The 12,719-nt window shown below is 37.5% G+C and overlaps 1 protein-coding gene across 1 annotated transcript; it reads right to left on the bottom strand.

Annotated features, from left to right (window-relative positions):
• Positions 1 to 10,698: 10,698 nt before the first annotated feature.
• LOC121407663 lies at positions 10,699 to 11,452 on the bottom strand. The gene has a single exon (XM_041598844.1). The coding sequence runs from the start codon at positions 11,328 to 11,330 to the stop codon at positions 10,740 to 10,742; it is 591 nt and encodes a 196-aa protein (XP_041454778.1). The 5' UTR covers positions 11,331 to 11,452; the 3' UTR covers positions 10,699 to 10,739.
• Positions 11,453 to 12,719: the final 1,267 nt, after the last annotated feature.

Below are 12,719 nucleotides of genomic sequence, written 5' to 3'. Positions count from 1 at the left end.
AGGGGGCGGCGGTCAAAGCAATATATTGAGTTAAAAATTCAACAAAAATATTTAAGGGTACCACCCCCCGGCCCATCAAGAGCTATCAATAGACAAAGGCGGATCCAGCCTTTGCCAATGGGGGGAGGTGATTTTTTTTTCAGCCAAATTTTCCCGATCGGCCGCTTGAAGTTGATTTTTGTTTGTATGTTGAAGGGGTAGTCTTATGTCATTAAATGACAATATTAAGCTTTTTCGATATACCGGTATTAGTAATACCGTTCGGTATGAACGTCATACCGGTATGGATACCGCCGTTGAAATTTCAATACCGAAATACCGTCATACCAAAAGTTGAAAATGTCATACCGGTATTTTCTTCTGTATTGTCGTTTATGGGTATTTCTACAGTAAAATTAAGCCAAAACAATAAGTTCTTTGGCTCTCTCAACGTATTTAATGAAATCAGAATCCAATAATCTAACCTCGAAATGAATACATCGCCCCTTAACTACTGTCTGAGCTCCGCTAGCCGCTGCATAAGGCCTCGGCCCCACCGCTACATACATGGGGTGCATGTTGGCTCAGCTCCATATGCACTCGTGTACACAGCTACAGTAAACAACGAAGTCGATCGAGACGGAGAGCATTTCATGAAGAGTTTTTTCAGTGGTTTCAACAACAGATTTGCTTTCCGCCAATCAAATACGAGGGTTTGCTAGCTTGTAACATCCCTCTACACAAACAAAATCACTGACAAAACTCTTTTTGAAACACTCCCTAGCCTGCCTTTTGACCACGTGGTGTATTGCGGGCTTCAACAAAGTATCAACCTTGGCTTGGGGCGTTGACAGACAAACCACAGGGATTAACACTTGTTTTTTCTTTACGCAAGTTTTTTTTTTCTCGGACTTCTCTTAACTTGTATCGGGAATGTCCACTGAGTTTTTTTTTTTTTTTTTTTTTTGGGGGGGGTGCTGTGCATTGACAGACAAACTACAGGGATTAACACTTTTTTTCTTTATGCAATGTTTTTTTTCTGGACTGCTCTTGACTTGTTTCAATTATGACAAGTTTACTTTTCTACTATAAGCCTGCTACAAAAATCGTCTGACTCCCCCCCCAAAAAAAAAAATAAAATAAATAAATACATAAAGAAAAAAATAATACATTAATAAATAAATAAATCAAATATGAAAATAAAAAAAAGACAGAAAATGTTGATAACATTAACAGGAAAAAAATGTTACGCCATCCCTCTTTGTTTATTTTGAAAATGATCTGTGAAGTGATCGTAAATGGAAGAAAGTGGCTGAGAATATTTGTGTGATTTGTGATGGGTGTTGTATCCGTTTTGTGCATGTGCGGTCATGAATGAAATAAGACAAACTATTGGATTGATTGTAATTTAAATTCATGATGGTCTCGTGGCGTGATAAGATGATGATCAACTAAATTTTGGCATGTGTGAAAGATGAAATTGACAAAAATGAGGGAAGTTCGGAGAAGAGGAGGATGTTGATTGTTCGTGGTAAGAGAGGGGTGGTGACGGGGAGAGAATGGGAAAGAGTGAAGAATTAAGGGGCTGGAGAGATACAGAAAAACGAAAGCAAGAAAAAAGGAGTGAGAAAGAGGCAGCCGGGGGATAAGAAGTTTAGGGGGAGGGTTTTACTTTTAGACAATGTGGAGATTCACAAGAGGGGTGGGGGGGGGGTTCAACACAATGGACATTTATAAGAAAAGTTATTTACGAGACGTCAAAATTTGAGGTCAATAAACTTTGAACCTTCGACGAACACGTGTTGATATGAGTGGTAAACAAAAGGGATATGAGTGGGGCCAAATCGGAGAAGGGAAAATCACGCATATCTCCTTGACTGTTTTAGCAGGGAATTTTGGTGCTTGGAACTTGGGGCATGTACACACCTTTAGCAAAGTAAGTAGCAGTGAGTTGGTGCGATGTAGCATTTGGCAATTTGACTTATTGATTTCGTACCATGTGCTTGCTGAGATAATTTTGCACACATGCACAGGTAATTCATAGCTCTCGTTGGGGAGAGCGCATGATCATCTAACTTTTGGTAAAGAAAGAGAAAGTTTTTGTCAATGAGAATGGACCATGCTGAGCATTCCTCAGCTGACCACAAGCATCCCCTCTTTATCTGAGGCCATATCAGGGCTAAACAAACATTTGACACTGTTTGCACAATAAATTGGGGATTTACTCGGTATTAGTCGGTATACCGGTATTGAAGCTATTAGTAATACCGGTATTGAAAATATCAATACCGAAAAAGCTTAGACAATATAATATAACATATAAAGTTTATAAATTTTCTAAGCTTTATATGTATAATAATCTTTATTTGAGTAGTGCGAGTGCAAAGAGCGAGCTTTTTTCCAAGTATTTGTCCTAAAATTTAAATATTCTGGGCAATGTTTGTGATCCTCAATGTGTATCCACCAACTAAATAATTACTGCCAGCGCGAAGCGCGAACAGACAATTTATCTTATCAAAAGGGATTAAAATATTTGATATTCTGATCTGTAAAAGGGACAATTTAGGCTCTGTATTTCAAGCACTTTTTGGGAAAATTGTTATAGGTGGATATGGATCACAGTTTGCAATAAGCTGATATGTTTCATTATATTCCTTTGAGCTTTGACATATAGCACCGGGACATCCTTAGAACATATAATGTCATCAAATGAAAATGATGACTATGTTCATATTTCTCTTCCAAATATAACTTGTCAATATTCCATTTTAAAAAATGACATAGTGATTATGATTAAATTGACATCTTATCTATTAATGTAATGAGCCCGTGAAAATCTTTTAGTATTATGGCTTGAAAACTGGACATTAAAAACACTTTTGTAATTATGATGCACGACTTAATATATTAAAAGGAAAGGATTAAAACAAAGTAATTTTACAGCTACAACTGTAGTAAAGTATATTCATTTGCGAAAAAAAGGTAATTCTTTTTTATCTTAAAACCGTTCCGGGGACATTCATAATGTAGTTTATATTCAAAGAAGTAAATTGTGTCAGGAACTCGTTGGCTGCAGTAAATAAATAGTTTTTAAAGGGATAACCGTTATTAATAAAGTATCATATCCAATTTTAGTCGAAGTGCCGGAATCGAGCTCTTTGGTATAAACACCGCTTGCAAACCAATTATGTACATTGAAGACTAAACGCTGACTAAACAAAAGAAAAATATAAACTGATTGAAATTGCCATTGCATACAATGACATACATGCAGTATTTTGTTTGTTTTACACAAAGAAAACTCAGACTATGACACCCATCATGATTTTTGCTTACAATATGATTATATTTACATCACAATTTAGATAATTATAGACACCCCCACGCACACATATGCGCTATGTATACAGTCAATGTGAGTATGTTACATAATGCAATCTTGACTTAAATTTGCCTTTTGGTAATTCAGGAAAGAAATAATAATTCTCGAAAATGAAATCATTCATGTGTCAGGTTTATTCCGAGCATTTTCCAAAATCGTTTAGCCATCAATTTTCACAGATTAAGTGTCAAAATTAAGCACTAAAGTGCAAAGTGATCATTACAAGGGGAAAAGGTACGTAGAAAATATCACCTTACACCAGTATGGGACTAGATATCCGTCCCCGCAGACACGGCGATCAGCCAGTGTGCGCACGCTAAAATTTATCATTCTGCGGCTCGCCTGCTAGGAAAGAACTGGATTTTTCTCTCAATTACGAAACTCATCGTGGAATTATCCAACATGCATTGATATACTCGTAAAATTTAGCGTCATGTATCATTTACACACAAAAAAATAGAATATAACCCTTCTTTTGGAGAACTATTAGTAAGTTGTTCGAATCTAACTATTTTCTTTTGAAAATATAAAAAAATTACCTGATTTCAAATGCCTGTCTTTTCCTTAAAAAAACTGGAGCACAAAATCCATCGCCGTTATCATTTATGAAAAATTCTAAAAAATGTACTAAGATGCTTTTAAAGAAAATGAAAATTTAAGGGGATTCGAAAATAAGGATTTTGCAATGTTATATCAAATTTCTGTTATATTTTCATCAATTTTGGGATTGCATCGAAATGACTGATAATTCGAAGTCTACCCACACAGTGCTTGTAAATTTGGTATATGTTGGTACACTGATAGTTAACGTAAATGATAAACATTCATAGCCTCACTAAAATTTAACGATTCCATTGTTTTTATGATTTTAATGTCGCAGACATTTTAGAGAGTGAAAAAAGTGATGCTCACGAACGTCTCTAACAATACGGCTAAGTGAGAAGACCTTTCAATGGCGCGCTCCACTGATTTGAGGCCGTGAACATACGTGGAGCAGGATGGGAACTTTTGATCTATCCCTCTTCTCTCTCTTTCTCTTCCACATTGCTCTATCATTTATCACTTGTTTCTGTCTATCACACTCTCTTCTAATGTTGTAAATCGAACCAATATTTGGATCGAAATTCGAATCGGCAGTTAAGCTTCAAAAATCAAAATCGAATCGGTGAAATGAAAAAACAAATTCTTTAAATAGAAATGCCAGTAGTTGCAGTAAACACTGATTTCATGAGAAAGTCTGTAAAACCAGGCTTAATTGTCAGAATATCATCGAGGATCTAGATCTGGTACAGTTACATAAACTGAACTTTGTGAAATCTTGAAATCTACGCTGAAAAACGTTCACACTGAAGATCACCAACACAGATAGGCACACATGGGACAGTATATTATTATTGCTGGAATAAAGACCCGACGGAAGTGACCGAATCCGCGCTTATTTTGCTTATTTCTCAGCAATTACACAATTTCTTCCAGAATCCTTTGGCACATATTTTTTATTCATACAAACAGACACTTGGGTGGTCATTATATAAGATTCTGTAAAAAGTCATTTTGAGATCGTTACCAAAACTGGAATTTATCTTTAAAATCTGCAGGCGGTCGTGCGTGCATCACAAAATGTTGACAAAACAGGCCGCGATCACTGCAGTCAGCGGCGATACTCGTTAACGGATGAATGTATGAACCTTGGGTAGAAACATAGGAAATAATAAACAAAGTATTCACAAAATCGGCCGCGATCACTGCAGTCTGTGGCGTTATTCGTTAGCGGATGAAGTTTTGGGGTGGAAACATAAAAAGTAATAACAAACAAGATATTTACAAAATCGGCCGCTATCATACAGCTAGCGGCGATACTCGTTAGCTGATGGGTGGCTGAAGATTCGAGGTGGAATTAAAGATCATAAATGTCGGCATTGATTCATGATGTCAAAAAAATATTATTTTACTGTCTTCCGTAAATTTGTGAGTCATGCTTGGTATCGGGGCGCCCCTGCGTGATGGTGATATTAAATGATATTCTCAATATTGTTTAAGATTTATGTAAAGGTGGAGACATTATTTTGTGTGTGTTTTGTTGATATGATATGAATTGATGTTGATGTGAAATGATATTTTCATGACGATATATTATACGAGTCACGCTCGTTCTGGCGTGATACAGCAGATTAATAATGATTTTTGAATTGTGGCAGACTCTGTAACTAATCTGCATTTGGTGTGGATGTTGATGTGAAATGATATTTTCATGACGATATATTATACGAGTCACGCTTGTTCTGGCATGATAGAACAGATTAATAATGATTTTTGAATTGTGGTAGACTCTGTAACTAATCTGCATTTGGTGTGGAGAGTAATCATATCGATATGATTCACGAATCACGAGGTGAATGAAAACGTTGTATTTTTATGGATAGATACGGGCCATGTTTTTTCTTGGTGATATCATGGTACAACTCTCGAAATTGTTGAAGATTCCTAACAATCTCTGATTTTTTTTTAGATGGAAAGCAATCATATCGATATGATTTACAATGTGAAATCGATGTACAACTTATTAGTTATACACTTGTCCTCTGAAAAATATACGATTATGCATCATGCACGCATCTTGATGGAATTCGATGTCTGGGATCGAGTGCACGAACGAGATCTCGGAAGCCCACATTGTCCACCATATTGAATGGCCTAAGATCAACTGCCAGCATCAGTCCTATCTTTCTCGTTATTTCTATCTGCCTCGGGTGGTTCCTCCCGTATTCTGATTTATTGGCAGGGAGGAAAGATGACATCGAAGTTTGTTTACTTGCCGTGCTCGGTTGCGCTGATGAAGCCGACGATTCGCTTATTCTTTGAGCAGGTGCCTGGGAACTACGAGGAAGCTGCAAACACCCTCGCATATGCCTCGACATATTCGTAGTATTATAAGTGTGTTTGCTTTTTCCCCTAGAAAAAGATCGTTGGCAATGGATGCAAATTGCCTTACTCTCATCACTCGTATCCACCCGAAAGTGTTTCCATACTTCGGACCTTTTAGTTTGGCTCTTCGATTCCATGATGAAAACCCTCTAAGAAAATTCTAAGAGTGATGATCATCCATGCTTTCTTGGGATATTTATAGAGGACCAACCCTTATATAAAACAATGATCAACTATTCTTCAAAAGGAAGTGATTTTAGCACTGTCGGTTCCTCAGATATTTCAATTAAAATATTTACAGCAATTGCTCGCAAATTCCCTTTACTTTCAGAGGATCCGACTATTAAGGCTTGTTTCAAAACAGAGATTAGCCAGAAAAGTTCTGAAAACTCTTTTCCTTCCCTCATTAATTTTTTTTGCACAATATAACTTTTGTTTCCATGTTAAGAATTAAAAAAAAGACAGCAACCCTTCTTTGAAACGTTTGATTCTCCCGAGACCACATTTTTCTCTTCTAGAATTTGTTTTTGCAATTTTACAGAACCGCTTTCGGCTCCTTTGACTTTAAATTTATATATTTACACCAATTAGTAACGACTAGAAATTGATTAGTTTCCCTTTGGCAAATGTCCGCCGACTCCTCGAACGTATCATGATTAGATTCACTTTTTCTTCAGAGAACAAAATATAGATGGTCAGTTAACATGTCTTATCAGCTGGTAGGCTGAAACAACAACATCCTAAACCACACACATGCAGATACCGCATACATGATATGCTTACAGTGCGTCTCGGAAAAAAAGAAATCGCGTTGTCAGAGTTTTCCAGTAGAGACGACAGGTTTTTTTTTGGCTATCGCGGAGTATTTTTTACAGGGACAAGACAACATGGGATGACCTATGTAATTTTACACTCAAGAATAATAGGGAATATATAATACAGGCAACTGTAATACAGTTACTACTTTATTTGGGCTATTTATTTCCAAATGAGAGGAGATTTAGAATTACATAATACTTATTGCATTCTGTCATGCCAGCACAATTTTGCTGATTGTTTTCAGAATAAGGATTTACTCTCATTTCGTTTGGTGATTGTGAACCAAGGTTCTGAAAAAACGGGTTCCCTTTTGCTGGGACGCAATGTATCACACTTCCGTCTCTCGGTCGATTAAACAGGAGGAGAGAAGGGAAACAAGTTGGATGGAAAACATCTGCCACCTTTCTTGGTCCATCAACGGCACCAAACCAGTCCATATCATAAAATTGTCGCTATTCATTTGGTTATTTTTTGAAGGGAGGGAATGATTTTTTTTAATCAGCCCGTTCGATATATTTACTCTCCACACCAAATGCAGATTAGTTACAGAGTCTACCACAATTCAAAAATCATTATTAATCTGTTCTATCATGCCAGAACAAGCGTGACTCGTATAATATATCGTCATGAAAATATCATTTCGCATCAACATCCACACCAAATGCAGATTAGTTACAGAGTCTGCCACAATTCAAAAATCATTATTAATCTGCTGTATCACGCCAGAACGAGCGTGACTCGTATAATATATCGTCATGAAAATATCATTTCACATCAACATCAATTCATATCATATCAACAAAACACACACAAAATAATGTCTCCACCTTTACATAAATCTGAAACAATATTGAGAATATCATTTAATATCACCATCACACAGGGGTGCCCCGATACCAAGCGTGACTCACAAATTTACGGAAGACAGTGAAATAATATTTTTTTGACATCATGAATCAATGCCGACATTTATGATCTTTAATTCCACCTCGAATCTTCAGCCACCCATCAGCTAACGAGTATCGCCGCTAGCTGTATGATAGCAGCCGATTTTGTAAATATTTTGTTATTACTTTTTATGTTTCCACCCCAAAACTTCATCCGCTAACGAATATCGCCGCTGACTGCAGTGATAGCGGCCGATTTTGTGAATACTTTGTTCTATGTTTCTACCCAAAAGTTCATACATTCATCCGTTAACGAGTATTGTACAACGCCTACTTAGCTTGTTGTACGCGATCAAATGGGAGGCTGAATGTCACACATTCGTACCGTTGCACACAAGACGTACCATCCAAAATGTACCGTCCAAAATGTACCATTGCACGGCTTTAGGAGGTGACGTCACAATGCGATTTCATTGAATAAGGTAACAATGCACGTACAGCCCGCTGGCTAAATGCGCAATGCTGTCCAAGATCATGTGCGCTTGTGGGCCCGGCTTGTGGGATTTTGCTTTTTGCTTTCAATATTTTTGCTCCCTTTTCATAGATTACTGGAGGGAAAAACTTGTGTTTTTTCATATTTTCGCTAGATTCCGAGGCGTTGTACAACACAAATAGCGAATATTGTTATTCGTGCAATGGTGCGAGATTTCGCATTCGGTGAAAGAAACGCTCTATTCAACTCGGCTAATGCCTCATTGAATAGAGCATCTTTCTTTTACCTCATGTGAAATCTCCCACCATCGCACTCATGCCTATTCGCTATTTGTATATCGCCGCTGACTGCAGTGATCGCGGCCTGTTTTGACAACATTTTGTGATGCGCGCACGACCGCCTGCAGATTTTAATGTATTTGTTTTTTCATTTCGCCGATTTGATTTTCGATTCGATTTTGATTTTTGAAGCTTAACTGCCGATTCGATTTTCGATCCAAATATTGGTTCGATTTACAACATTAGAAGAGAGTGTGATAGACAGAAAGAAGTGATAGATGATAGAGCAATGTGGAAGAGAGAGAGAGAGAGAAGAGGGATAGATCGAAAGTTCCCATCCTGCTCTGCCACCAATGTTCAATCACTGCCTGTAGCTGATTGTACCCTCACAGAGCTATGGCAATCGTGGCAAACAAAACAATTTTATCATTACCATTAGCACTTTTTTAATATTTTTTTAAAATATCCAAATTGCAACGAAATGACTATCTATACGCCTTAGAAATGATCAGAAATTAAATAATTTGGAAAAATTAGGAACATATCAACCGACATATTAATCCTCAAATACAATACAATCATCACGACAAAATACCAGGTGTGTCAACATGAATTTCTATACATCGCTGAACGTTAGAATGCCAACTAGACTGAAAAACTGTATTCATTATCTCCAAAGACATAATATAGCAATCGTAAAACCAGCAACCCCCGCTTAATTCTTTTCAACTGGCATGCCAAAGATTTCTTTAACAATATTGACAAGTCCATTTACCCAAAACCTCAAAATAACTCATTCCACAACAGTATGCGTGCATGCTATCCCCCCAGCGGATTATTTGTTTGTTACCAAATTAAAACATATACACAGTGCGCAACGATAAATAAAGTATAGCAGCACACTAAAATTGCATAACCCACATGAATTCCCCCCTACAACATGCCCATGCTTCAATATCACCAAGGAAGGTGATGGGGAGGAGGTGGGAATTTTGAAAATTCGTAACTACTAGTAACATCTAGTGCACATCCATCGCTCACTAAAGCCAAGACCAGAATGATTAATTCCCCGCCGCAGCTCACTAAAGCGTGGTAAATACCTGGCATTGTGCCAACCAGTTCCAAGCTACTTTGGCGCACGCGATTGACAAGCGAAAACCTCCGCCCCGCCCCCATTTTGGGGCCGGGTCATGACTCATCGTCTGGTGACCCAGTCAAAACAAACAATATAGGTACATTTTGTCAGCCAGCTAATAAATTATTTTAAATCGTCAAGCCGTCTTTAAAATCCAATATTTTCATTGTACAATTTTTAAAACTACATTTTCCATTTTTAAAATACTAAGTCCATACATGTAGTTTTGGGTAACTAAAGTTAACATACTGTTAACCTGAAACAACTTCATACCTCGTTTTGAGAAATGAGGCTTGTGCCAGTTCATCTCTTTGATGCGCTGTGGCTCTACCCTATGCTTGGCACCAAAGGCTGACCAACCACACTCCTTGGCAGTACAAGCTGGATTAGTCAAATCGTTCTTCCAGGCAAACTCAACCTTAAATAGGACCGCTGCCACATGATTGCAAGTTCCACTGAAACTAAATATGAAAGAAACATTTAATTTAATTTTATAACATGATAATCTTAATTATGATCTAATCAAGATGCATTTTGATCTACTGTGTGAATTAAAGTTTTTTTCATGATTGTTCATGCGGGTCCCTCGCTGTGGAATTCCCTCCCACGAGAGATCCGCGATAGCCAGTCAGTATCTACATTTAAGATCAAACTAAAAACTTACCTTTATGTCTTGCTATTAATATTCTTGTGTTTTCATGTTGTTGTTTGTTATTTTGTTTCTCTCCCTCCCTTCACTTGTGCGCCTTGAGCATCTCTAATGAGATGGATATGGCGCCTTATAAATTACATTTATTATTATTAGATAAACAATGCTAAGAGAGTTGAACTTGTTTGATGCTTACCCAGCAAAGCAAGTGCAGTACGCATTCTGTATAGTTCCAGACTTTTTCTCTATGGCCACCCACACTTTCCACGGAATGTTATTAATTCGTTGTGATGGAACACACTCAGTTCGCAAAAAACAGTACTTGCTGGTTGTTGAAATTGGATGGTAGTACACCTGCTTCAGCCAGCCTGATGCAAAATAACTGTATGCTTTGCCCTCCTTATAATCAGACATCAGTCTTTTTCCAAGTGGGATGTCATCGATGTTTGTCAGGTAGGCATGGAGATCAAATGCCATTGTAGGGGGCCATTTTGTTATGGCAGAAGTTTCTGTCTCCCAATCAGTAAGGGTGCTCGGATCAGGCAGGAGAGTACCATCTTTAAGACGGAGGAGGTCCGTGATTGACCCACTACCTCCGGCTGAGGGCCCGGCGTAAGGCTGCGTGACAGGGGCTAGCCCTGGTGACTGCAAGACAGAAAAAACAAGGGCGACCAGCTCGTCTTTCCGTCCTGAAACCTTCAGTCTCCGCTGCCTCAAAAAGTCTTTTAGACGTGGCACAGTCCACAAACGGATGTCATCGATCGAAGGAGCCTCCTCATCCATTTCGATAGCTCTTGAAGGAATTTTCGATAAATTATGAGCAAAGAATGTAGGCGTAGGATCAATAATACGCACACAATACAGTGAAGGAAGCACACGGCACAAATTTACCGGCCGTATTTTCGGGAATTATGTACAATTGACCTATGACACGATGACATCATAAGACTCCAGTAGCAAACTACGAACTGGCTTATTGTCATCACACATACTCTTTATTACAGTTCTCCGATACGGTAGCAAGCAATCTAAGGCACAACGACATGGATAAGAATCTGAAATAGAAACAGATGATTTCGTTCTAGAAAATGTTCACCATATTAGCTAACCTAAACACGTAAAAGTACCAGGTATCTTGTAAAAGTACCAATTTTCAGTTCAATCTCATTGTACCTAAGCAGAAGTTGATCAGCTGTTTACAAACTGACTCAAACAACCTATTGTTTCATGTTTAACTAATAAGGCAGAACTTTAATGATTCAAATTCTCATAACAATGTGATATAATTCCAGACATGTTGAACTGGCTATGTACAGGCAGAATTTCAATTACAAAATTTACATCTCATTGCATACTAATGTCAATCTTTCATTTGTTTCACCTACCAAGTAGCATTATAAAGTAGAAATCACTCCTAAGTCTAAATCATAATACCTGTATTAAATCATTATGCCATGTAATAGCACATTCCGACTACTTGTTTATCTAGAGAAGAACATTGGAGAAAATTGTGTAAAGTATCTGGACTACTGGATTCTTTCTACCATTTTGCCTATCTTTCAATCCAAAGAAACCTGAACAGTCATTCTTTACTGGGCCTGCCTAGCCTCTCAACCACTTTCTATCTGGCTATCCAAAGCCTCAACAAACTAAACAACCTTCAATATCAAATTTGATCCAATAATCAAACTTATCTTCTTTCTAGCATTAAGAAATATCAACCCTAATCACCTCTCAATGGGAATATGTCATTCTGATTTTTGTTTGTATTTTTATATGTTAATTGAAATTATGAGCGCTTTGGGCCATTTGGGAAAAGCGCGTTATAAATATTGAGTATTATTATTATTAATTTTACTTAGTCTGGTCTCTCCACCCCTTTTGTCACCATGTATGCTCACTCTGCTACATGTGACCTAAAACTTTAGTCTATACGATAGCATAGTCTCTAATACTACTTCCTATCGCCAACTTCAGAATAAACTGATTCAGTTCCTGACTTGCTCGATTCACGACAACCGGTACATCAAGAAAATTGACATGCCCGATTTTGAGATAAAGTGGAAACAAAACTTGGCAATAAAAATAAAGAAAATTCTGATGGATATAAAAGATGATCCGTCATATTCATGACAGATCACCTAATAATGAGGTCTAAGTAAGAAAAGTATG

The sequence above is a fragment of the Lytechinus variegatus genome, chromosome 2 (assembly GCF_018143015.1).
Source record: "Lytechinus variegatus isolate NC3 chromosome 2, Lvar_3.0, whole genome shotgun sequence".
Classification (NCBI taxonomy): Eukaryota; Metazoa; Echinodermata; class Echinoidea; order Temnopleuroida; family Toxopneustidae; genus Lytechinus; species Lytechinus variegatus.
This window is presented reverse-complemented; position numbering and strand designations above follow the sequence as displayed.